This window comes from Labrus bergylta, chromosome 6, assembly GCF_963930695.1.
Source record: "Labrus bergylta chromosome 6, fLabBer1.1, whole genome shotgun sequence".
NCBI classification, from domain to species: domain Eukaryota; kingdom Metazoa; phylum Chordata; class Actinopteri; order Labriformes; family Labridae; genus Labrus; species Labrus bergylta.
In genome coordinates, this window is record NC_089200.1 from 31,392,412 (window position 1) to 31,420,287 (window position 27,876).

Genomic DNA, 27,876 nt, shown 5'->3' on the forward strand with positions numbered 1-27,876 from the left:
ATTTACTTCAGAAAATAAAGCATAGAATTGTTTCACTTCCCAAACTTTCAAATTTAACTACCAAATGTACATAGTGCACCTTTAAAGCAACAACATCAAAGGCTTTATATGTGACACTTAAATATAATAGAAATCAAGTATATCCTCTGAAAATAACACTGTGAGTCATGACTGTCTACAATGGGTGTAACACCCGAGTCCCACTGTCTGTGATGTTTTCAGAGTTTTCAGAGTCCTATCTTCAGTTTGTTTACATCGCCCGGACAGCCGGCTGACTCCTCCCCTCGTGTATAAAAGTTGTTTAATTGAGGGACTAGAGAAAAGAAGAATAACATACTGTACTCACTGCTTAACTGTGTTTCTAGATCACGCTCATTTCAGGTAAATTTACATGCAGTGTGAAGATACGAGCATAATAAAGATCACTAGCATTAGCATGCTAATACAACAATGCAGCGCGAGTTGTTTTGGTTTCATGCTGGTGCTCAAGTCGCATATAAAGCCTTTAAGGAATTCAGCTTGGTGGGCAAACCGATCATCAATCACAAACATCAATCATATCAGTTTTTAAATATCTGTTGTAAATATTTCAACAACTTCTTTGTCAAAAGATATTTAATGCTTTAGGTTAGATTTGATTTCTTATGGATCCTAAAAAACCTAATTTAAAAAACAAATCAGTTTTTGTATTTTTTTTGCTTCAACAAAGAAAGTTCTCCTGAGGTTTGTTGTGACAATCAACAGCGGGGACGACTGTGTGGATGAAAATGGAAATCCTCTGAACACGCTAATCATTCTCCTCAGCCTGGAGTATGAATTAAGCTCCATGAGTTCTTCACAAGCCTCTAAAAACAAATATGATGAAGGGCTGAGATGATGGGTTCAGCGTGATGACAGCTCGTCAGGGAGAAACAAGTCTCTGCTAAGTGAATTAGCTGTAATTACTCTCAATGACTGAAATGAGCGGGCTGCTCTGTGCACAAACACAAACACACACACACACACACACACACACACACACTCACTCACACTCACACACAGAGGAAGGATCTGAAACACAGCCTATTGTGTGTCATCTGAATAAAACATCTTTATGGGATAGTTTTCATTCAGAATGCAGAGGAAACTTCCCATTAAAAACAGAGAGGTTGTTGCAGCACAGATGAGCCTGGGTGTGTTTTCAGAAAGCACTCCTCTGCTGACTGAAGCTGACCCTGCAGCCGTTAATATGCACACTGTGTCTTTCTGGGAATAGAGTCACACCAAAACCAAAGAGGAGCAGAAAAAAAAAGAAGAGAAAAGTTGAATATTGAGCAGACTGCCAGAGGATGCTTTGGGGGTAAAACGTACAAGTGAATCATTAGTGTGTTTTTCAGGGACGTCGGCTCGTTTCTCTGGGAAACACTGAATGAATTTTGTTTGAATTTCAATTACTGGAAGCTGAATTACAAGGGCGAGGACTCATGCATAACATGGAGGTGGAAGAAGAGAGTTCATTCAGATTGGATGGTGACAAAAATATCATCGGTTCAAGTGTGTCATAATAATGTTTTTTAATAAAGTATTTCAGTGAGAGACTCAAAAAGAAATGTTCTGCTCATGTCCGAGTTCGACGGGTTTAATAACAACACAGTGCTCTGTAAATATTTCATTACAAGGCGTCTCCAAATGCTGCAGCTTCATAAAACTATAAGGTAAAATCACGGTCACAAGACATTTAAAGCCACTGTAAGTATTTTAAATTCATTATTGTAAATGGTGAGAAAAACCTGTGGTGGTTAAAAGCGACCTTTACAACAAAAGTCTTTTGTTCTTTTGAAATTCATTTCGTCTTCTTGCTTTTTGGCCTTTTGCTCTTCGACGCCGATTTGTTGGCCTCATCCTGTGAAACAACAAAAAAAAAAAAGGATTACAGAATGAACAGACTAATAATTAACTGAGATGAGCGCTCGGCTTTAATGCTGCCGAAGCATTCCACATGTTTAATAAGTCAATGCTGTTTTTCTTTTTGTTGGGGACTCTTCTGCACAGACTCCTGCTGTGTTTCCCCTTCGTGCTGAAATGTGCAAATCACGATGCACTGATTAAGTCGCTCCACGCTGTTTTAATATATTCCTGTAATTGCATTAAACTAAACGCTGCGTTCTTAAGTACGCTCATAACATCATCCACTTATTATTATAGTAATGATCCAGGCTGATGACTTTTAGGTCTGGGAACATTTTAACAGATTGGACAAAAAAAAAAAGAAAAAGACTGAATAAACAAACCGTCTTATTTTGAAAAAGCTAATGTTGAATGATTCCTCCCATGTTTGTCTGGATTTTCCTGCAGTTTAAGGCTTACAGGAAGTAGACACATGACATTTAAATAACAAACTTGAAAAAATGCTTCAAAATAAATAACTGGCTGCAGCAATCTTTCCCCTTGAGAGGTCCTGAGGGTGTCACCCCGACAATTCAGCTTCTGTTTTTCTATCATTGTCTATTTTCACACTCATTCCAACCCGAGTGGTGAGAGATTTTATCTGATCGATTGTGCAATTCAGTTGTTGCAAAATTGTCCTCATGCTCTCTTCTCCGGAGTTATTGTCCCTTTTCCAATTTACACTTTATCTCAAAAAACCACGGGTACAGATGAGGCACCAGGAGAGGAGAGTTTTTTGTTTTTTTTTAAACTCAGAAAACAGAATGTTTTAGCGTCTATTTACAATATCCCTACTGGTTCAATTCAAGCGGCAACCAATTGATGGCTATTTTCAATTTGCCTGTGCATTACTCTGCAGGTAAACCTTGTAATGTTGCTATCATTAGCAGTGTTATCACAGCCTTCTTTCGACAAAATACCTCTTATATGGAAATCTGCATTTGTTCTTCCCTTGTTGAAAGGGGGTACCCTACAGTCTTAAATAATTATAGACCCATCTCCAAATTGTCGGTCCTGGTTAAGGTTCTGGAGTCCATTGTGAGTGAACAACTGAAATATTTCCTACTATCAAACAATATCTTATCTGACTTTCAGTCTGGTTTTAGGAAGAAAACACAGCACAACTACAGCAGCCTTAAAATTGGTCAATGATTTTATAGAATTTTTGGACAACAAACACCATTGTGCAGCGCTCTTTATTGATTTATCAAAGGCTTTTGATACTGTAGATCATGCAATACTAAAGCAAAGACTTAGTAGCGTAGGACTATCAGACAAAGCGGTCTGCTGGTTTGAAAGCTACCTTTCTGGAAGATCTCAGTGCGTGCAGGCAGAAGGCATCACTTCTAGCTCCCTTGTAGTATCCAAAGGCGGGCCCCAGGGATCAGTCCTGGGACCACTACTCTTCATTTTATATATCAATAGTCTTGATCAAAATGTTATTAATGCAAATTTCCACTTTTATGCTGATGACACTGTGATATACTGCTCTGCACCTACACCAAATCAGGCCCTTTGTCAGCTACAGCTTTCAATACTGTACAACGTACCTTGTGTGACTTAAAACTTGTGCTGAATGCTGATAAAACGAAACTCATGATGTTCTCAAACTCCAAATCAAAGCCACTGAACCTTCCTGCTATCACCACCTTTCAGGGCTTTGAAATTGATTCTGTATCTCAATACAGATATCTGTGATATGTGTAATTGATGATTCTCTCTCTTTTAAGCCTCACATTCAACAATTGGTAAAAAAAAACTCAAGTTAAAATTAGGATTTTATTTTAGAAATAAGTCTTGCTTTTCATTTAAGGCCAAAAAAACACTTGTTGCTGCCACTTTTATGTTCGTGCTAGACTATGGTGATGCTATTTACATGCACGCATCCTCTTGCACTGGATACTGTCTACCATGGGGCACTGAGGTTTATCACTAATCTAAAAGCCCTTACTCACCACTGCTCCTTGTATGCTCGGGTTGGTTGGTCTGCCTTGTCTGCACGTAGACTAAACCACTGGCATATTTTTATTTATAAGGGTATTCTCGGTCTGCTTCCATCCTACCTACAGAGCTACATACTTAAAAAAAAGTTATGAAAGTTACCATCTTCGCTCGCAGGATTTACACCTTCTAATCATCCCTAAAGCCCGTACCAAATTAGGAAAAAGGGCGTTCAAGTATTATGATCTGGTCTTAATGATCTGGAGGCAGAAATATCTGACTGTAGATGTTTTAGCTAACTCGTATTGCCCTTTTTGATCGCTTTGTTGCTGATGACTTATGACAGATTCTGATGAATGGTTCTGTTTGTGATTCCTGTATTTATGTTCATTGTTGTTAAGTGTTTTTTATGTCTGAAACCCTGTAATTGTGCTGCTGCCTGTCTTGGCCAGGGCGCTCTTGTAAAAGAGATTTTTAATCTCAATGAGACTTTTTCCTGGTTAAATAAAGGTTAAATAAAATTTAAAAAATTAAAAAATCCTATTTGCAGGTTAACGTCCACATGCCTGAGCTGTGGTTGCACATTGCTCCGGTTGAGTGGTTATGTGACAGTCTACTTGCTCTGCTCCTCCAAGTTGCCCCGTCCATCCACTGTTTTTGTTTACATCCAGGCAATAGAGGGGGGAGAGATGGCAAATTAACTAGAGCTACAGCCCCAAATAGTGGCAGTTAGCTACATTACATTTTATTTGAACTGGGTGAATTTACTTCAGGAACTAAAGCTGCAGGAAAAAGTGTGCAGTCACTTTTGATCTCTATATCTAACTGATAATACAATAACAGTTTATTCATTCAAATTGGTTTAAAGCCTAATCTGCCCTCCTCATTATGAAGAATAACACAATCATTAGTTTGTTTTAAGCCACCCCACACATGAAGTGGCCCTTTTAATTATACAGACTTGGTCCAGACTTCACATTGAGGGGAAACCCAGCCTCTGCTGTCTGTGTGAAATCAGAGCAGATTTTTGAAGTCGAGGCGGGTTCAGACTACCTTTAATCTAGGCGTGGTGGCAGCTCAAAGGTCAATCGTGTTATCAGCTGAATGTTTTTTACAGAACAGAAAGCTGACTTCAAAGCAGAGCGGACCAAACTTCAGGCTGCAGAGAGCGAGTAGAGCCTGTTTGATCTCATCCACACACTTCAAATGAAGCAATATCCCTAATGTGACAGCTCCTGAGGAGTGACTGTGCAAACACAAAGCAGACCTGACAGACTCTCTGCTTTATGATAATAGAGCAGATTCTCACTGTAACCTGTCACCATGATCTGACTGAAAGTTTTTCCAATCTCTGGGTATCTGACTTTGTTAGTCAAAATGGAAAAAAAATGAATCTCATCCATTTGTTTTTCAGAGGAACCTGAGCGGTGTTTCCCCGGCTCGGATCTCAACCTGACAGCAGAGTGAGATGTGAGTGATTCAGAGGAAGATGACAGATCCTTACCGTGCAGGCGGTGAATCCCTCCTCCACCAGGATGTTTCTGGCACAGTTGTTGATGTGTTTGAAGCGGTCAGGACCCAACAAAATACCTCCGTACCAGCGAGACACGACTACCATGACATTACGCACATCCAGGATCTGTGGTGACAGACAGACACACGGTAAATGTGGAAAAAAAAAAAGAGTGTGAATTTGTGACATGAGCAAAGAGATGAAAATAATCAATTGTGACACGACGCTTTCCCTCGGTGGCTGAGCATTTCACAGCATATGGGTTACGGTGGAGGAATCATCTTTTTTTTGTTTCAGATGAATTCTGATGGTCTGAATCAAGTTATATGAGCATATTTCCTAATCTAGTTTTCCTTCACTGAAAACATATTTTGCCCTCAGGTTGCAAGCAATGAAAAGAGCCCTGCCAGAGCAAAACACAGCGCTAGTGGAAACTGGTCCAATGCCTTTAACCCTCATGCATCACTATGGACATTTTTGTCCATTTGGGAAAATGTTTCCTCTTTATCTGGCCATCATTTTGTCTGTGTTAGTGCATATGGCACATATTTTGTAAGAAAGTCTCTTGACACATTTTGGAATGCACATTTCATTTTTTTAATAGCTCAATAGAACACTGAGAAACATTTTTACTACCCTCTTAAGTCACTAAGGACAAAAATGTCCACTTACAAAAAACTGATATTAAAATAGAACAGATTGATATTTATTTCAAATTTTTTCTGCATACATCTCTTAAACAACTCCAGCCCTGCTCAAAACTACCAAACATTCAATCATTTTTAGGAATGTAACCCTTTAAATGCCAGTTTGATTACATGATGTCACTGTTGTTATTTAAGGAAAAAAAACACAAAAATGAGTTATTTTCCATATAACAAATATTTGGTGGCTGGATGATTTTTTTTTAAATCAGTCTTGGATATGTCAAAGATTATCCAAAATATTGACTTTGATGCATTGTTAGTTTTTGTGTAGCATCAGATTTAAAATGTAGTTCCCTGTTTGGACATTGGAGGGTGAAAATCTCCATTTTACAAAAACTGCTATAAAAATAGAACTGATTGATATTAATTTCTTTATCGATGCATGCAGAAAAAAGAAAAGAATATCAATCTGTTCTATTTTTATAGCAGTTTTTTGGCATGGGCATTTTTGTCCTTAGTGACTTAAGAGGGTAGTAAATTAAACTGATGCCTGAGGGTTAAGCAGCTGGTAGACGAACAACAGCATCATCCCAGTAATCCCAGTGACTTTCTGTTGTTGGAATAGAAATGTATAAAATACAAGCCATGAGTAAATATAAAATGTCTATTGCTTTGCTTCCTCAGTTGAAGCTTATAGCACGTCTTACATCTTTATTATGAACTCCAGAGACTAAATTGACATTAATCTTCGAATCTATCTCTGAAGTAACAAATTGGCCTGAATGGCCGTCTGTCGATTTAAACACAAAGAGGAGAATTTCACAAAAAGTGCAATCTGTCAGTGGAGGAGACTCACACATCTGGCTGCTGACACTATTAATCAGATCAGATCTTTATTCATCTCCTCACTCTGAACAGAAAGCAGAAAAATCTAAAATAGGAAACGAGAGGAAGGAATTGTGGAGAGGACTGAGATTAGAGAAGAATAGATTAAGGAGAAGAGCTCTTCATGTAAATTGCTCCGTATGCTGAGAGGGTGAAGAGTAGGAGATTAATCAGAAGAACAGAAGATTCTATCACTGCAGTTACAGTGGGTCAGTCAGCTACAGGACGTCACCTCATAGTTCTCATTTTAATCAGCTCTCACCAATGACTACACTGGTTAAGATGAGCAAATACCAAAAGGAAGTTGCTGGATTGTATCATCCAATCAATTGTTGGCTATGGTTTTGAAGCTTTAGGTTGGAAATTTTGGCTGTCGCCATCTTGTTTTAAAGAGCAACAAGTGACCATATTTGGTAAAAAAACAGAGATGTGGCCTGTCACACCAGCTCTGTGTAAGATGTGTTTTAAGTTCCAGACTGTAAAGAAGCTCCGCCGTCATCACGCCTTAAAGAGCCCATATTTTGCCCTTTTTGGGGTTCATATATTTAATCTATGTTCCTACTTTTGTACGTTCACAATAGATAAAGTCAGAAAAAAGTCAGAATTGATCTTTGAAATTCCTGTCAGAAAACAGACTCTATGTCTGTGTCCACAGGCAGACAGTGAGAGCACCAAAACTACCAGTCCGCCCCAGCTCGAGCCGGCCCCGGCTCCTCGTCCTCACCGCCGCCAACAGGCAGGCATCATGTCTCTGCTGCCAAGCTGGCAGCGGCCGGCGGCAGCAATATAGCAATATAGTCACGAGACGGTTGCTGCTGACAGGCCGGTTTTGTGTCGCGGCGGCCCAGCAGCCAGCAGCCAGTGGTGGCCAGCGGCCCCGGCGGCTAGCGGCGGCCCTGGTGGCCAACAGCAGCCAAGACACAAGCCCGGCCTGTCTGCAGCAGCCATCTCGCCGCTATATTTATATTTTTTCGCCATTATCAGCTTTCTCCATAGAGCCTGTTAGCATAGCTTCCAAGCAATATGGCGAACGTTAAGTTTCGATTCTGGGAGTGAGTTCCCACCCACTGATCTGTGATTGGTCTGTAGCTTCAGTGGTCGAAAATATGAGGAACTAGCATTGTAGTTTCACCCCGCTAATCGCAACAGCTTCCATCAGAAGCTCCTTTTCAGACTTAGAAATACAAAGATTTCACATCTCAGGGGAAAATGAGGGCGAGATGCACGACCATTCAAAAATACTACCAGGTTTCTAATGATACAAAGATTAATGCAAATGGGTGAAGTATCCCTTTAAAGTCCTCATACAAGTTATCCCACTTTTCAAAACAATTGCCATGACAACCGTGCTTTACAGAGGACTTTACACCTACTAGGAGCTAGGTGTAACATTTAAGGTGTAACCTCTGCATACTTTCTGAACTATCTCAGCTGATCAAACACCTTAAATGTTAGTAGTGTGTAAACTTCTTTGTGTAATAGAACTTTTGTTTAAACTAGATTACCGGTGCTACACCTCTGTCCAGATTAACATGGTGTCAGGGTAAGGACAGGTATACCCATGCTTTCTGCTCTATTTGACTCCCAAAAGGGAGCCATCATCGTCCCTTTTGGGACAAAATAAATGCTTGTATATGCTGAAACACTTTCTCTAAGACGCGAGGGGAAAAAACAAGGTTAAAGAAAAAAAGCTTCAGTGTGGTTAGTGTGTGAGTCAAACAGCTTGTTTCATATGCATCCTGTGCTGCAGTTCACAGATTCTGAGATCCAAACTTGTATTTCACACAGATCGTTTCTCTCTCACACGGTCACGCTGGCAGAGAAGAGCGCTGTCATCTTCTGAATGAACTTTGACATGAGTCACAGGTCTGTTCTGGGAAAAACTCTCATTACTACTCGACATCTGCTGCTAAGAAACGACAGAACTACAGAGGAAACTTTTCATCGAGACACAAAGTGTGTGGACATTCGCACGTTTCAGTGTGAGGTGGGCGTGTGTGTGAATCACAGAGCACATCTGACTGCCAGGAACAAGTGTGACAAGAACAAATTAATAATTGTGCAAAATTATTACCATGGACTATTTTCTCTGAAGTGGAAATGTACTCATTATGTTAACAGAAGTGTGGGGGTTATTCTAGTGAGTTCAGCCGTTAAGGACTTAATATCATTTTCATAAGGTCACATCATGATTCACATTAAGATGGCGAGGCAATCCCATGAAATCAACCCTTTTAGACTGAAAGCAAATCATGAAATACCATATTTTAAGTAAATGAACCAAAACAAGGCAATGTGATTTTATAACTATATTTGTATGATTCAATCTTACTTGAATTGAATTCAATAAGTGTCATTAATCGAATGAATCACAGAGAAAAATAAAATAATGTATTACTTAGTCAATCAAAAATAATAATGACAACAATTTTGGTTTGTTTCAATGTTTGTTTGTTTTTTCAAGATTTTTTTTATTTTCCAAATCCTGGGAAACCTGAACATTAGGCAGACTTAAACAATTGTTTCTGCCACATTACCGTCATCAGAATGAGATTGATGGTTCATTTCCATTAGGGTTAAGATTTTAATGGAGTTTTGGGTGTTTTTTTTTTTAGTGCAAATGAATAAACGACAAGAAGAATAAAGTAGAAGCATCAATACTTAACCATTCATGTTTCATTTCTCTGACTTGTGTTTACATCAAACACCTCTAAAAGTAATTTTTCTCCCATCAGCCCCAGGTTTACTTTGCCTTTGGTGCAAATAAGCTAATATTAGAATGCTAACAAGCTAAAAAAAGAAGAAAACATTACACCATTCAAGAAAGTTAGCATTGTCATTTTCAGTCTTTTTTTTCCAGTAACCGGTCATTAAATTAGAAGCCTATCATATTTTACTATTTTGGTCTTTGATTTATTCTTGCTATCTTGATAAGTTATCAGCGGTACAATAGAGACTTCTGAAAAAGCCGGCCATACACAGCTCGATTTCAGGCAGATTTAAGAACCCATTCTCCAGTCATCTTAACTGATTTTGAAGTCAGGGCTGATTTATGTGTAGTCAGGCGTGGTAGATTGTGGCTTTAAAACATTAAAGCATTTTCATTCCCAGTGCCCCATTTAAATGCACTGGGAATGAAAGAATTCCATTTATTATTTAATCAAAATGTAATCCGTCTTTGATATGAAGCAAAATGTTTTGCCACGAATGTCATTATCTGTTTTCCTTTAATTGTTGCTGAGGTTGTTTCCAAATGTCAACAGTCACGCTGATGTGCTCGTCAGTGAAGGAAGAGCTTAAAACCGGCTGAAGATTGTTTTGTTGTATTGAATTGAGACTCAATTTGAACTAATTACTACAAAACAATTAACTCAAGTTAAACAAAATGGCAGACTTAATTACAGTTAGAAAATAATTATTAGAGCGCCTAATCCAGTCTCCTCCATATAAAAGAAAAGCGTCATTAAATATCGACTTAGTAATTCTAAAATGTAAATATCCATCTTCTAAACACATCCTGTCGCTCTTTATCTTTTAATGGCTTTTTTCAAATGATGTGCCAAAAACATAGTGTATGAGGTGCCACTGTTCAACAGAATACTCACGGCTCAAGCAAACTGTGACAGTCAGTTCAAAGTGAGTTAATATGAAATCAGCAGCAGAAGACAAAATGATGCAGCATTTGAAAAGTAAGGAGGCAGATTTGAACAGACTCTAAATATGCAGGAGCCAAAAGCAAGTTGGAAGCAGACAGAAAAACTTAACAATGTGATATTAATTCAAGGCCAAAGCTGAATGTGAGCCGCACTGACTCATCTATCGGATTCTTTTGGTGTTTATTCTTTTCTGACTGATGAGAAAGTGAGAAGCTGAGAGATGCTGTGTGGAGGTTTGTATAGAGCTGGAGGACAGAAAAGCTCAGAGAATGTGATCAAATTCACATCCATAACCATGAACTTTGGACATTTATTACTTCAATTGTGTAGATTTTACAGCCTTTCAACAGCACGGATAATGAAACAAGAGACGTTCAGTTAATGTGTGAGTCAGACACTAGGGGGCGGGACCAGGGAGATGTTGCTAAAAAGCCAGAGAAATACTGAGGTATGTTCAGACTCTAAATGCAAACACTGAGGCGTAACCTTTGCGTAATCTAATCCTGTCACTGTCTTAAACTCTTTTCAGAACCACGTTCTTTCAGTCGTTGCAATACGTCATTGTCAAAAATCATTCTACACGCTGGTAGCCTGCAACTGTGGAAAACTGAATTTAGAGGAAAAAATTAAAGTTTTGAACCTGTATATCAGAGTCAGCCGAAAAAGACACATACAGTAGCTCAGAAGAGAGAGGCGTATGGAGCTATTATGTGTAAAAAGATCCACAAATGCATAAACTAATCTGCAAATATGTAGACTAATTTCAAAATGTTTACTTATTTATTAATGGCAGTGAGTTTTTTTCAGCTGTAAATCCTGAAAATACACACAAACAATCTCTAACAACTTAGACGGGCCTCTCCATTGGCTGTCATTTTTACATGTGACTTTTGCAACACTCCGGCTGTGCAAGATCCACAGATGCGTACACAAACCTTCAAATGTGTGTCTGACGATCTGCAAACACATTACTGGGTTTGTTGACCTGAGCTCAGGCTCACAGGCTAGGGTGCCAGGCTGCGTACCGCTATGTCCACACTGTACAGGAAACAAATTTCAAAAACACAAACTACATAATGGACCCTCCATCGTAGCCTCCTCAGTAAAACTGCACCCATGACAGCTATCAGCTCAGTCCGTCTTGAACTCACTAGGTGCTACCGCAGCCTGGCAGCCTAGCCTGTGAGCCTTAGCTCAGGGCAACAAACCCCACTACTATGTTTGCAGATCGTCAGACACACATTTGAAGATATTGGTACGCATTTGTGGATCTTTTTACACATTTGGGGATTTGTGGACGCATATTCAAACAGTTTTGCCACAATAATAGCTCCATAGGGGCGGGACAAGCAGCTGTGTGCAGAACAATAGAACGCTTGAGGTGGAAAAGTTACATAATGTTGTGTTATTTGTGATGTAAGCGCAATGAGTTAATCGCAGAAGCCTGTCATTTCTTCAATTCAATTTTCAAATCATTTGAAAGCTAATAATCAAAACGGGAAGTTCAACCTTTTTCTTCAACATGTGACTATGGTATCAGGTACGAGAACGCTCTTGGAGGTGTCCGTTAATGGAACACCGTTTGCTCCCGTAAAGCAACCAGTGCTCCTCTGTGGTTTGTGTAATACATGTGTATACATTTCATGCTGTGTGGTACAAATCCTACAAAAAAAGTCTTATAAATAAAAAGATGACCTGCAGTAAATGGAGCAGTCTTCCTCCTGCTGCCGTCTCTCCGTCATCTTCACAGTCCTGCAGGAAGCTGTTCTTGTCTTCACAGTGTATCCTCCAAAAAAAAAAAAGAATCGTAAGATCAACAGCTACGGCATGAGGAGAAAGAGGATGAAGATATTACATTGAGAGAGAGAGAGAGAGAGAGTGTGAAGTTGTAACCTCTTCACTGAGAAAGTTTATAAAGTGGTTGAAATGTCAGCAGTAATGACCGTCCTGGCAGCACGAGCTGCTCCACATCGACCTCATTACACCCCGACGCTGCAGAAAACTGCACTCAGACAGGCTTCAAAAACACAAACACACACACAAAGAAATACTGTGCACACACACACACACACACACACACACAGACACACACACACTTGTATGCACATTGTACACAGCACTATGTGAGAGTCTTCACTGTCTCTGGTGCAGTTTTTGACCTTTAATGCAGAAAGATGCCCTTTACAGACGACACAGACCTCCTGTCTTCTTCTTCTTCTGCACTAATGAGACACACTGTAACTCTGACTTCATCATTTGCATAATTCATTCCTCAAAAAAGGTGTTACATCATAAATAGGTGGACGACATTACTGACCTGTATGCATAGATGTTATGCGTAGCACTTGCAATCTTCTTGTTTTCACACAACTTCTCCAGAACCATTTTAACCTGCAGCACAGGACAGGGAGGACCGCAGAGTCATTAGATCAACTCTTCTGTTAAATTAATTTGCTGACACGGCGACTCTCTGCTGCAGAAAAGTGTCAAAAACGTGAGAGAGGATGTAGAAGAAAATGAGCCAATTTCCCCGCCACGTCAGTGGGGAGAGAATGCAGATCACAACATACTGCTGACCACGGCACAAAGAGTGAACCGTAAATCAGAAAAATCCAATTTCATGGAAATAAAAGAGAGAATTGAATGGTTAAACATGAACTCTAAGACACTTTTATTCACTGTTTATCACCAGAACTGTTCCTTTTTTTTTTTTTAAAGGGACGAGGGCGGTTTACAGTCCTAAATGTTTTATTCTTTATTTTTTTCAGCATCTTTATTTTAATAAACTACAGTAACTCATTATTTGTTTCACATTTTAATAAATTCTGATTAAATGCATTAGAATAGAATAGAATAGAAAATAATTACTTTATTGATCCCAAACTGTGAAATTGTGGTGTTACAGCAGCAGGTTATCAAAGCAAATAAAACAATATAAGAATAGATACATAAATAAGTACTTAAAATATAAAAAATAAGAATAGGAAGAGATTTATACATCAAGGATTTAACTTAACATTCCTACTGGTTTAGAAAAAATGAAAAATGAAATACAACATTTATTCAGGCTTGTCAACTAAATGTAAACATACTTGCTGGAGGTTAATAAACCGAATCATGATCATGGTAAAAGGTGTGAAGAGAACCTCTACAAGCAGATTTATGTGCTGAGCATCTCTTAGCTGTAATATTTATAAACAGAAACAGTAACAAAGCTCTTCATTAGGTGTAATCCTGCCGTTTAAACATGATCATCTTATCTTTATCAAACTCATGTTGTTTGTTATCAATATTTAATCGCTGTTTTTTAATGCATGTATTAATATTCATGGCTCTGTATTCACAATCTTGTTTTGTTAAGTAAGGGCTGCATTTTCATCATTTTTCTACTTGAGCCTTTATTATTTATTTGACAGGGACATTGAACATTCATCAACATGCAGACCAATGTAAATGTAACTGAGTAATTTTACACAGCAGCTCCTTTGCCAGATATTCTTTGGAGTCGTAGAATTAAATCTAACATATGAACATATGTTTAAAATAAAATACAAATATCCAACCATGTGGGGGGGACGTCTGGAGCTGATCCCAGCTGTCATTGGGTGAGAGGCAGGGTTACACCCCGGACTGTTCAGCAGCCAATCACAGAGCTGACATATAGAGACAGATAAGCCACACTCACATTCACACCTACAGGCATACTAGAGTCAACAGTTAACCCAACGAGCATGTCTTTGGACTGTGGGAGGAAGCCGGAGGACCAGGAGAGAACCCACACATGCACGGGGAGAACATGCAGACTCCACACAGAGAGGATCCTGTTTGAAGGGCATTCAAACCAGGATTTTCCCTTCATGACATCACAAAGGGCAGTAACCCCTCCCCTAGGTTGGCGACACTCCCACGGTTAGGTGTTTGTTCTGAACTCTGAGTCCACTGTAAACAATATGGTATGGAGCAAGAAAGCCCAAGCCACCCCAGCCATTCCAGAAAGGGGGTGTGGTCAGACACCGCTCATTTACATATTTAAAGGTACAGATACAGAAACAGCCTGTTCTGAGCAGGGCTGAAATAGAGGGGTTTATAGACATGATCAAATACAGGATCAGAGTGGATTTAGAACAAGAAACTTCACACACATGTTTTGAGGAGCTGTGCGACGTATTTAAACTTGTTGAAAAGGAAGATAATATGTGACCTTTAAATGCACCATTATGACCTCATGAGGGAGAAAAGAGGGGAAAAGGTGGCACTGTCAGCCTGGTCTGCATCTAAATTTATCCCAGCATGTTTTCAGCTGCAAAGCCGCTTGCTATCCACAATGAATCAGAGGAATTTTCAATCACGTCAGGTAGCACTGAAGTGTGTTATGGTGGCAGCCGCACGTTTGGTAATGACGGCTCGTGTCTCAGGATTTTATAGTTATATTGGTTGCACAGGACACAGCCCGCTCTTAGGTATCAAAAGTGAGTCTCACATACAGAATTTTCACTTAAATAAAATGGGTGAATTTCCTCTTTTAAATTAGTTTTCATTCCTCTTTTTATTTCTCGTCTGAAGGATTAAGAATGGATTACTTTGTAATCTAAAACAGATACAGATATTTACTAAAATGTTCTCCTGCTGTCTTTAAACAGTAAAAGGTTTATCTTTAGAATTATCTTTGTGGTTGTCGTTTCTGCAGTGAGATATTCATTGATTTGTTTAACACCTGATGTTTAAAGTTTAAATAACTTTATTGCGGCACTGGTGGCTCAGTGGGTAGTGCACCCCATGCTACAGTCCTCCAAGCGGCCAATAATGGAATGCGACCTGTGGCTCCTTTCTCTCTCCCTGAATTCTAACTCTATCCACTGTCCTAGCTCTACAATAAAGGCAGAAAAAGCCCCAAAAAAAATCTTTAAAAAAAAAAAGAAATACCTAATGAAATGATCATCTTCTATCTGATGATCTGGTGTTACGTACCGTTGTGTGTGTTTTCTTCCCCTCTCTCCTGTGTTGCCTCCAGGTGTTGCCTCACTGCAGCCACTGATCAAGCACACCTGTGCCCACTCTGCGATCAGTGGGCAGAGTATAAAGAGCAGGAGGGAACTGGCAGCCGGTGTTTAGTGGACCACGCGGCTGTGTACTACTCTGAGAAACCTTGGCATATTTGTACTCGGTCTGTGGAAGGAGAGTGTTTTCCTAGGTGGAAATACTTTGTGCTAATGGTTATTTAGGAGTGTTTTGGGTTAAAGTATATTGTTCAGTTTTGTGATTTTTTAATAAATTGTTGTTAAATTTGCTTATACTTAGCTCCTTATTCTTTTCCCTGGGTTTTATTAGGATTGTTACTCCCATCATATCCTAGCCATCTCGGGGAATGTAACATCTGGTTTTGTGAATAGGTCATAAAGAGGCATCAACACCAACTTCAGATGTCTGTATGTTTCAGAACCACAGAAAAGGAGGAAACAAAATGTACTCGTATGTTTATTTCACACTGTCTTTTAAACTGAAACACTTTGGAGCTGCATGCAGTTTCTTTTTTAACAAAGCTGAAGGGATCAGAGGCTTTCAGACTCAGCAGCTCCTTGGCACAATGATGATCTGAACACTTACAGGTTATTACAGGAGAGGATGTAAAATGCTGCTCAGGTCTCCTCAGATCATCTGCTCTCTGAGAACAGCTGTGTCTGTAAATATTCAGGTGTAAACAGCTCTTCACAGCAGGTGGAGGCTTTTAAGAAGCGTCTGTATGTTAAGTGAGAGTCAGAGAGCGAGATCTCCTGCAGGAGCGAGCCGGATGATCGTTCAGTTTAAATAGATGATTATATTTGCATTTTTTTTCTTCTCCCTTCAACATCCTCATGAGGAGTTGTTTCTACTGAAACTTTCACAAGCTGTCATTTCCTGTTAGTCTTCCTGGTTCAATCATAAAGCATCCTATATTTGATTTAAATTCATGTCAGAACTCATACCTGTCTGGGGGTCACCACGGGGGCCAAATGAGGCTGGAAGGTGCTGCGTCGGTCTGAGATCGTGTTTCCGTGTTTAATAGGAGGCAGCTCTTCATCTACACAAGGAAATGTTCACAGTTAGAAACTTGCGTGTTTTAAACGCAACTGTTTTTTATCAATCTTTGATGTACCGTGTGCATGATGCATGAAGAGATGTGCGTTTTCTGTGTTCAGTTTGAGCATCCCGATGTCTGGAACATCTTCATCGTCATCCTCGTCCGTCTCCTCAGCCGTCATGGTCACGTGGTCTGACTGATCCACTGAAAACAAAAAAAAAAGAAACATTAAGAAAGAAAATTGGATACTTGGTAGCTATGAACCTACATTTTCAGAAACTTTTTGAAACAATCATCAAGACTTTTTTTTAAAAAAAAGCTTCAGGAACTTTCATCAGTATATTTTTCAATCTTTGACTTGGAATTTTTGAAAACATCTGGAAACCTTGGGAAGCCAAATTTTCTGAAAACATTTATTGGGATATTTCTGAAATTTACTCTGGGAATTTTAAAAACATTTCAAGAGAAACTTTCAACGTGATTTTTCAGAAATCTTATTGGGATATTTGAAAATCTTTGGAAACTAACATCGGGAACATTTTTGAAAACATCAATCACAAATTTTCTGAATTTTTTATTTGAATTCTTTTTGAACTTTTTGAATTTTAAGGAAACTTTTAGTAAGATTTTTCAAGAAACTTTCAAACACGATTTTTTTTTTTTTTTAAACTTTGGAAACCTTCACATTCCTGGAAGTGACATTGTGAATTTTGAAAACTTGAAAAATGTTTCCGTAAATGTTGAAATGTTGAAACATTAAGAAAAAAATGTGTTCTGTTCACACACTGAGCTCCTTATTAGCATTATGTGACCTTAACATTGATGCTAACACACACACACGCGCGCGCCTTAATGGAGGACACCTATTAACACAGACTGACTGGTGCTGCAGATTTAAAGGACCAATGGTTTACTTTTTTTAATAACACAGTTAGCTCTGAGTGTGGCAGGTTTTGAAGTGCAGAATCTGTTTGTGCTAATGAGTGGATGGTAAAGTCCAGAGTTCACTGTAAGGTAGAACAAAAGGATCAGATACAAAAAGATTAGCAGGTGAGTTTAAATTAGAGCTCTGTTGTCATGGAAACAAAGGTTCCCAATGTTTGAGCACTGCCTAAATCAATAAGACACTGTGTACAGTACAGTTCTGTATATATAATAAACAAATGTCCTGAAACATTTGAATATTTGAATATAGCAGCAATATTCATTTGAGAAACGTCAAATGTGTATCTGTTACGGATCAAAAAGCTTTGGATTTTAATCAGAAAGTTGGCTTTGGATTGAAAGGTTTTGGTTGCAAATTTAAACTGTGCAGGTGAATCATGGGTGGCGACTACATTGAAAACAAATCATACAATTGACTTATTTCCATTGGCCAGACTCGATCAGAGTGACAGCTTGTGTGAACTTCTAAGACCCTACACCAGAATGTCTCTCTCAGCATCTCAAGTGCAGACCAGGAAGAAGCAAAGACACAAGTTATACATTGTAAGATATTTATGTTTTTGTTTGCTTTTTTTCATCCCCAAATTCACTTCTGACGACCTTTGTTGTTTTGACAAAGTGAAGCTGAATCACACACACACACACACACACACACACACACACACACACACACACACACACACACACACACACACACACACACACACACACACACACACACACACACACACACACACACACACACACACACACACACACACACACACACACACACACACACACACCATTAAAAGAAAGAGGGTCTTCAGATTCAGGTCAATAAACAACTGCTCTCATTCATCATCAGGTCTATTATTCCTCTTCACTTTTCCTCTCCCTTGGTTGTGCTTATTTACCCCCCTCCCCGTTTCTCTCCCCTCTGTGTCTCTGTCAGCTCCTCTGAGCTTAAATGCTGTGAACCAGGTTCACTTATTACCACAAGAATCACAGCGAGACAATGTATTTAGCTGCACCACAAAGAGGAGGGCTGCTTCATATTTTCAGGCTTGTTACCCAAGAGAGACCTCCTGACACCGCAGAGTCCCTGAAAAACCTTCTGCAGGGTGGCACCTGTAGAAAATCTTTAATTTGGGCATCCTTTATTCTCTTTACACTTCAAAGGATCCTGCGGGGCAACCGAAGGCGTTACTTAGATATGGATCTTAAGTCACTCACTAATGCCCCTGCAGCCTTTGTGTTCATCTTATCGCAGCGTCAGAGCATCAGATCGAGCTTTTTACTCACCGTGGAGCGTTTCAGCACAGATCAAACAGAAAGAGTCACAGCAGGCTGGAAGGAACATATTATTCATCTAAACCTTTGATGCGGTTATACGTTAATTTTAAATGAATTTAATCACTGACCTGCTAATAAAATGAAAGGCTGGGAGTGCAGAATTAAAGGACATTTCCACTAAGAATGATCTGAAATTTTCAGGAACTTTCAACGCAGGTTTTGAGAATCTTTTATTGGGGATTCTTTGGAAACTTCTGGAGATTTTAGGGAAGCTTTGAATCTTAATTTTCAGAAACTTATAATAATAATAATGTATTATAACGGACAGATTGCATCAAAATGTTTTCAGAAACTTTTAAAATTGATTTTTTTTAACCTTTCATCTGGATTTTCTTTCAAGTGGGAATCTTCTGATATTTTCAAAAACATTCACTACATTTTTGAAATCCTGCTTTTTTGATTTTTTTGGAAACTTCTGATCATTATTGGAAGATTTAAGAAATGCAAATGTGTTTTCAAAAACAATTCTGAAACCTTTAAAAGATTTATCAGGACATTTCTGAAACCCTTGTTGGAATTTTGTTTTTTTTTAAATGCAAAACTTTTTTTTTTAGAAAATCGGAAATTTAAGAAACTTTGAGATGCAAATTTTTCGGGAACTCCCATCCGAAACTATTTCAATCCTTTGTTGGGGAATTTTAAGGAAACTGCTCTGAACATTCATCAGAATTTTTTGGAATCATCTGTAATTCTAATATTTCTGGGAACAAACTTAAAATACTTGGGAAGTTTGGAAACTTCCCAAAGATCCTTCAGTAAAACTTTGAACAGTACTGTATAAATTGAGGAAACTATCCATAGGATTTTTAGCAAATTTGGTTTGAGGAGGATTTCTGTAAATTTTTGGAAACATGTATTAAGACTTTTCCGAAAATTTGAAATTTCTAACCTTTTTATCAAAACTTAAAATCAGAAATCTTTAGAATCTTTCAAATGCAAATTTTTGGAGACTTTAATCAGGATGTTTCTTAAACTTTTATTGTGATTTTTGGAAAATATTTTGTAGATTGTCATAAATTGTCAACGTTGAAGCAATAAGCATGGGTAAGAGATACAATTTTCAGGTAATGCGATCAGAACTTTTAGAGGAAGATGTCAAAAAAATAATTCTCTGGTTGACTCATTAGGAAGACCACGAGCCCCATCTGGGACCCAAACCTCGCTCTCACAACAGGGTCCTGAACCCCCCCGGAGGAAAGTCGAGTGTGGTATTCTATTGATGAGCTGAGCACACCTCTCCTCCCCACCTCTGTTTATTACCACAAGTAATAAATGTATTAGGCACCTGCTTTTTCACAAACACTACACCGAAAAAAACAAAACATGCTTCCACATGAAAATATAAAGGTAGGACCTGAAAAGAGAATAAGTCTTTATATTCACTGTTTTTGCGAGAAATAAAAGCTCTGCATTAACGTCTGCATAAAATGCATAAAACCGATTTCTTGAAGACTCCGCACATATGCTGGGAGAAGAACCCAAATTGCTCGGGTAAGTGTGTCCCTGAAGCATGAATTTCATTTTTCACACCTCACCTGTTTCTGAGCTCTGGGATTTCTCCAGCAGGAACTCTCGGATTCTTTCCACCCACAGGTAGAGGATGCTCTCCCCGGCATGCTCCCTGCAATTAAATATCTCTGTGAGAAGGAGGATTGACAGACTAGATGGTGGAGACAATCGTTTAAGGATTCTGTGGAGAAGAATTTGTCTGAACAGTTTTCCTGGGTGAGGTTAGAAAAGAGAAGCACTCACACGTAGAGGTCTTCTAGGCTGTTTGCCAGCTCGGTCCTCTCTGGGCCTCGCAGCCACGCAGCACTAAAGAAAAACAAAGAGGGTTACAAGATCCTTTTATCAATTCAGTGAATCACATCGAGATCACATCTGAAAGACAAATCGACTGACTTGATCTGATAGATGGGCGGGGCAGCGCTGGGGTAATCAGGTGGGAGAATTATCTGATTTGTAAGAAAAACAGAAAAAACAGATTACAAACAAACTGCATGAAAGATTCCTATGAAAACACGCCAAAGTTGTTTTGTTTACCTGTAAACATGCCGTCAGTTTGGGATCGTCCAAGCCGTTGGATATTTTGATGCAAAATATTCTTGATGCTTCGTCTATAACGCACCACTCATCTCCATAGATGGAAGACAGAGCCTCCACTTCTTCGATCTAAACAGAGGGAAATTAATAAAGAAACACATTAAATAACCATGTGTGTTGAAATTGATATAAAGGTTCTGTTTAATATCTATAGTCCATAAAATACAATAATCATTAAAGGTCACATATCCTCCTCCTCTTCAACCAGTTTAAATAAGTCTCAGAGCTCCTCAAAACATGTGTGAAGTTTCTTGTTCTAAATCCACTCTGATCCTGTATTTGATCATATCTATAAACCCCTCTATTTCAGCCCTGGTCAGAACAGGCTGTTTCTGTGTCTGTACCTTTAAATATGTAAATGAGCTGTGTCTGACCATGCCCCTTCTCTGGAAGGGCTTGGGTAGCTGAAGCTTTCTTGCTCCATGCCTAATTGTTAATGGTGAGAAAGATGACTCAGAGCAGAACTAACACCTAGCTGTGGAAGTGTCACCCACATGGGGGAGGGGTTACTGCCCTTTGTGATGTCATGTTGTGGACTTTAGGAAAAATGCAACCCCCCCAGCCCCATTATCATCAGCGACTCCACGGTGTCTACTGTGGAGTCTTTCCGGGGGACCATCATCACCCAGGACCTCAAGTGGGAGCTGAACATCACCTCCTTTCTCATCAAGAAAGGAACAGCAGAGGATGTACTTCCTGTAGCAGCTGAAGACGTTCAACCTGCCAAAGACCATGATGGTTCACTTCTACACTGCCATCATTGAGTCCATCCTCTCCTCCTCCATCGCAGCCACAGCAAAGGACAAGTGCAGGCTGCAGCGCATCATCCGCTCTGCTGAGAAGGCGATTGGCTGCAATCTACCATCTCTCCATGACCTGTACACCTCCAGGACCCTGAGGCGTGCAGGTAAGATTGTGGCCGACCCCTCTCACCCCGGATCAGGACTAAAACCTCTTACCACAAGAACAGTTTCTTCCCCTCTGCTGTCAGCCTCATGAACAATGTTCCAGCCCTCCCCCCTCCTCCCACATAACCCAGAATCTCATCACCCCCACAGTCAGTAAAACATCACAGTAATGTGAAGGCTGGAACTGTTTTTATGCGTTACATTAACGCCCACTGGACTGTAACCTTTTTTCTTTACATGCACTCTATGAGTAGGTTACACACTGTCAAATGTGTTTGATTGTCAACTCCTTCAATGCACATTTTGTACATTTTGTTTCTTAGATTTTTACATTTTTAACTTGTATATTATATATATTTGTAATTGCTTCTTATATTTTATTATTTAAGTTCTTGCTATTTTTGCTTTATTGTCCTTTAACTGTTTCTGCACCAATACACCAAGTCAAATTCCTTGTATGTGTAAATGTACTTGGCAATAAAACCTGATTCTCTTTCTGATTCTGATGAAGCGTGCTGTATGAGCACACATTTTCTGAGCAGGAAAAAGACAGAGGATGGACTTTTCTCATAATTAGAGGGTTTGTAGACGGACTAGGGACACATTAAAAATATAATATTAAAATATGATAAAGTGTATTTTGCATAATATGTGACCTTTAAAGTCTGATGGCACAGAAACACCGAAAGCAACTGAATTAAAATAAATCCAGTCGAAGTTTATGCGCTCCATGTTCAAGTCATCAAAACTTAATAATGACGCTGTATAATATTTCAATAATAAATAATTAATAAAGACCATTAAATACCATCTTTAACCGTTTTGGGGTTTGAACACTTTTGACTTTTTTGTTTTTTAGTCTCTGTGTATTTAAAATGCAGATGTTTGTCTGGAGTCCTGAATTGAAATATAGTGTAACATAAAACATTAGCACACAAATAAAGGCTGAATATCAGACATTGTTACTTAGCATGCAGTGTGACTACTATAGTGCCAAAAAGTTAGTTTAATAATTCAAGAAGTCATTTAATCATCTTAAGGTTAAGAAACATCTTACCGAAAGTTGGACACTCCATGTATGAAAAACACAACAAGGAAGGACATTTTCAAAAGGCAGAAAGATGAGGCTCTGTATTCATGAACTTCAGAGAACTATAGAACTGAAAGGTGCACAAAACTGATCGTTAATTGCCCAATTTGAGGATAATTACAGTTTCTGTAATTATTAAATGTTGTTGTTTTTCTTAAAGTCACATTTCACTTTGACTTTTACTCTTTTATTCTAAACCTGTCTCATTATATGTTAGCCCTGTTTTTGCTTGTTTTAATTAATTATAAATGATTAAACTAAGACTTTATTGAGATGAAGCTGCATTTGTGATTGGTGAGAGTTGGGCTGTGTAAGGAGCCCCTGCCCTGAAGATGGTATCTAGAAGTGTGAACGAGCCAGTGACTTGACACAGATGGAGCAAACTTTGAGCCTTAACCTTGAAGAAGACGATCTGAGGGGGATTGTTAAACAGAATCCATTTCAATCAGGAGAGACCAGCCTGTGAATCTGTGTCTGTCGGGACAGTAAGACTCTGTGGTCAGCGACTCCAGATCTGACCTAATCATTCACTATTATTGACGGACCAAAACACACAATTATAGGTACTAATTAGTTTGAATAAGTAGAGCAAAATTACCTTTAATCCTGAATATGTACATTTTGACATAATTCTTTATTTCTCTTGGATCTTATATGTTAACATATTTCCATATTTAATCCTCTCTGTGATTGTTAATGGATTTTTAGACGTCTTCTTTTTATGGGTCTTTTTGTCTTTGTGAAGATGTTTTTGGTGTCTTGTGTTTAGCACTATGAATTGTCCTGTTGCTGAAATGTGCCACGTTAATAAACCCTCCTTGCCTTAATCTTTAAAAAACGATGTTTTTAGTTTGCAAACCTCTTATGAAGAAGTGATCCAAACACATTGCTTTTTCAATTAACTGACTCAGCCATTTGGAGGGCCTGGTTTCCCCCCATTGTTGTGTTTATCACATTTTCCCCTGATTTCCAAGACCACCCAACACTTTTTTTTACATTTTAAAATCTACTTTGACCACATGAGCAACCAGTCACCCACCGTTTCTCTTCTTATAATCATGATTTATTTGTAAGGTCTGTCATGAAGAAATGCAGCTCAAGGGGATTTACAATTAGGAAAATCTATACATTGCTACAAATACAAAACAGAATGAAAAAAAACAACCACTTGCAAATATAATAGAAACACATACAGGTGTCACGTTGTGCTTGTTGTTGTGTGTTCATGTGTTTGATGTTTTGGCTGCTCTGTTAATCTGCTGAGTTTCAAACTTGTTATTAAATACACACAGTGGTAGAAACCTGCAGTGTGTGCGTGTGTGCGCGCGCGCGTGTGTGTGCGTGTGTGTGTGTGCGTGCGCGCGTGTGTGTGTGTGTGTGTGTGTGCGTGTGTGTGCGCGCGCGCGTGTGTGCGCGTGCGTGTGCGCGTGCGTGTGTGTGTGTGTGTGTGTGTGTGTGTGTGTGTGTGCGTGTGCGCGCGTGTGTGTGTGTGTACATGTTTTATTTCACAGTTATAGCTTAGTTTTTTTTTAACCCGGCATTTCTTCTATAACAGACTTGAAATATATGTCTGTCTCTCTTTTATCCACCTCGACTTTTTTTTCGCACATATTAAACTCCGTTATGATTTAACTGTCTGCAAACAGTCAGCGTTTGACTTCTACGCTCTCTGCAGGCCACATTCAAACACTACACCACAAGCAGCAGGGCTAGAAACAAACTTATCAGTGTTTCCTGAACTTTCTCCCGAAGGTTTCTCTCACAGGAGTATAAACTCACCTGAGCCTGCAGATCTCCTTCATCCTCAGAAGTCATGTCCGCCATGTCCTCATTTCATCCGCAAGAGTTGGATGAGCGATATGTGGACGATTGTGGACGATTACATTAAACGTACAGCACATGCATTACATGTTGATAATCAGCTGGTTTCATATGATATGTGGAGGTATGAACTAACTGCTTCCAGGGCAACGCTGATTGGCTACTTTTGACTTCCGGGGTTTGCTGTGTAAATTAAAGTTGACTGGACTAGAAAAAACCATGCAGCAAATTAAAATATAATGAATGTTTCTTATGTCATAAAATGACAAAAGATTGGCGTATGGCTTACTTACGCCACTCGAAAAGTGTTCCCACGCTTTAAATATTATGTCAGGGCTTTTATTTTGAAAGGGTGCGAACGATTTGGCCATGTGAGTTCCGTTTCGAGCGATCAGCTGATCGGAGTGTAAACAGACAACAGAGAGGTGTGTGAGGGTGAGGCTGGTGACACTTGATTTCAACATCGGGTAGTGGAAGTTCAACGTGGAGTGTGTGAGTGTGTGATGTGTGTGTGACGGTGTGCACAGCGCTGTTTCGGCTGTGCTAACGCAGGAGGAAGCAGCTCAGAGGGGCTTAAACCATCACATGCAGCCTCACGGAGGGGTCCATTGAGCAGATCTGCACTGAGACCCGGATCGGACCTCACAAGACCGGTAAAACCAGTAAGTGTCTGTCCGACTCACCGCCACACACACACATCAGCCTGATTCATGTCGCTGCTGCCCCGGACACAAAATCATCACTGCAAACTTTGCAGCATTGCAAACACTCACAGCTTGTAAATTCAGCGGTTTCTTTAGCTTTGTGTGTTTAAAGTTGTGCAGTGAAAGTTACCTTGTATAACCTAGAAAGGTTGTCAAAATGTTCGGAACTTCGATACTTTTCAAAACCAAAAAACGAGACAATCTGTTATTTGAATGATCCGTAGTGTAAAAAGTACCGAAGCTTCAAATAAAACTGCATCTATCTAATAAGACAGATGAGTAGGAGAGGAAGGAGGCCATCGAAATGCTGACTAAGTCCTGCACACTGTCTAAAATGAAAGAAAAGATTAGCGTCTTTAGGCTACTGTACAGGAATGTTTCAAATGTCTGTGCAATGTAGACTATGTGTGCAGGCAGTGTTGAGTCCACAGTCTGTTGGGGCCCAAGGCAAAGACTCACAGGGGGCCCCTGCAACCAGCGTTCATGACCATCATGTTATAAATAATCTGACACCACCTACAAAAAAAAGCTAAATGTACATTATTTTTTTAAATGTCTAAATTGACATGACTAACTTTTTTTCAAAATATTAAACACTTTGGAATTTCAAAATATAAACATTAAGAATCATAAAAAACGTCAAAGAACAAACCCATAATGTAACGCTATAGCAGAATGAATGTTTTCCTACGTCTCACCCCCATATTTAGGCCCCCGTTAACGAAACGTCGACAATGTTTCAGTGCAATTTCCACATGATTCTACAATTTAAAACAAGTCAATCTCTGTTATTTACATCATAAGAATATAAATATGACATGGCTTTAAAGGACAACAATCATGTCATTAGAAAGGCGAGTAGGAGAGGAAGAATCCATCCAAAACTGCAGGCACACTCTTGCGCATTGTCTAAAATTAAAAATGTAAATGTCTGCTTTTTAGCCAGTGTGCAGGAGTGTGAGTACAGTATGAGCTCAAAAACCATGAAAAGCTAAAAAAACAAGAAAATACACAATATTAGTTGTCTAGGATTACAACTTCTTTTTATTGCTGTTGCATCAAAACAGCACATTGTGTGATTTTTACTATCACATCAAAGTTTAAAATATTGGTATCCTGACAACCCGACTAAAATATATATTAAATAAATGAATAAAATATATAAAAAATTCAGACTATAAATGTAGAGTTTTCTTTTACAAGTATTAAATGTTATTACGGTATTTATTACCTTTTGTCTCCTCTTACATTTTATCTGCTGTAACAAAAGCATTGGCCTCACTTTGGTATCAATAAAGGTTGTTATATGCTAGTTTCTTTAATGCCACAGTGTCTGACTGGATGAGAAAAGAGTGTAATGAAGAGCAGGTGTGGTTACTGTTAGTGTCACATGATTTTCTGTCTGAGGTAAACCTGTCTGATTTCTTTTCAAAGCTTTCTTTGCACATGTCTGATTTGTCATCTCTGAGGTTTGCTTTTTTTTCTTCCTCGTATTCATGTGACCTGTCTTAAGGCCTCAGAGGGTTAACCATACGTCTTGTTGTTTGTGCATACCAGCGTTTTATTCACACACACACACACACACACATACACACACACACACACACACACACACACACACACACACACACACACACACACACACACACACACACACACACACACACACACACACACACACACACACACACAGAGCGTCATGTGGACTGAAGCTGTGTAAAGGGGACTGTAGGAGGAGGACTGGTGTCCTTCCTGTCAGGCCTGTCTGATGACTGACATCTTTTACAATCACACATCTTTTCTTCTTCTTCTCTCTGCTCCCCTTGTGACCCTGCACGTGTCCTTAACAATGACAGATGATGACGACTGATTGAGCAATAGAAACTGAAAACAACTTCTCCATTGACTTCTAATTGAACTTGTAATTCTTTTTATGCAGCTTTGTTTTGCTCTCATTTATTTGAATTGAATTTATTTATTTAATATTTATTTTATGCAATTGAACATAATTTCAATACAAAGCATGAAACTGATGTGCTGCATAAAGAGTATATAGCTATTGCTAATTTCCAACTCATGTCCCCAGTTGGGCCTTTGTGTAAACAAACAGATTAAAATGTACAACATTCGGTTACATAAAACCCCATAACACCATATGAGGATACATTAAAATACATGCACAACAATACAAATGCTAATAAACAATTTAGAATAAAGTTTTAAGATACTATTTAAAAGTGGGTACAGCTCTGGTTTGCTTTGAGCATTTCACTTGTTTTGTAAAAGATTTTAAGTCCTAGATTGATTTTATTTCAGGTGGTAATGTGTTCCAGAGTTTACAGCC

The 27,876-nt window shown here is 39.0% G+C and overlaps 2 protein-coding genes across 4 annotated transcripts in view; one reads left to right on the top strand and one right to left on the bottom strand.

Moving 5' to 3' along the window:
• Positions 1-1,602: 1,602 nt before the first annotated feature.
• On the bottom strand, positions 1,603-24,951 carry impact (impact RWD domain protein). The gene is made up of 11 exons (XM_020654619.3): positions 24,787-24,951; positions 20,950-21,078; positions 20,809-20,861; positions 20,659-20,721; positions 20,442-20,527; positions 16,702-16,830; positions 16,532-16,626; positions 12,886-12,959; positions 12,264-12,354; positions 5,372-5,506; positions 1,603-1,882 (listed from the first exon to the last, which is right to left on the bottom strand). Exons 1-11 carry the CDS (start codon positions 24,829-24,831, stop codon positions 1,823-1,825), a joined length of 960 nt encoding a protein of 319 aa, XP_020510275.1. The 5' UTR covers positions 24,832-24,951; the 3' UTR covers positions 1,603-1,822.
• A 272-nt stretch (positions 24,952-25,223) lies between these two features.
• The window catches only part of osbpl1a (oxysterol binding protein-like 1A), a 31,394-nt gene continuing 28,741 nt past the window's right edge, over positions 25,224-27,876 (top strand). For all 3 annotated transcript variants that reach the window (XM_065956199.1, XM_020654623.3, XM_020654624.3), the window contains exon 1: positions 25,224-25,490. The gene's annotated coding sequence lies outside the window, so the exon portion shown is untranslated. The remainder of the gene's footprint in view (positions 25,491-27,876) is intronic.

Coding starts and splice junctions, on each gene's coding strand:
- impact (XM_020654619.3), bottom strand. CDS start 24,831: ATGGCGGACATGACTTCTGAGGATGAAGGAGATCTGCAGGCTCAG. Junction 16,627..16,701: donor CTTCATGCATCATGCACACG/GTACATCAAAGA, acceptor TTCCTTGTGTAG/ATGAAGAGCTGCCTCCTATT. Junction 1,883..5,371: donor AGGGATTCACCGCCTGCACG/GTAAGGATCTGT, acceptor GTTGTTTCACAG/GATGAGGCCAACAAATCGGC.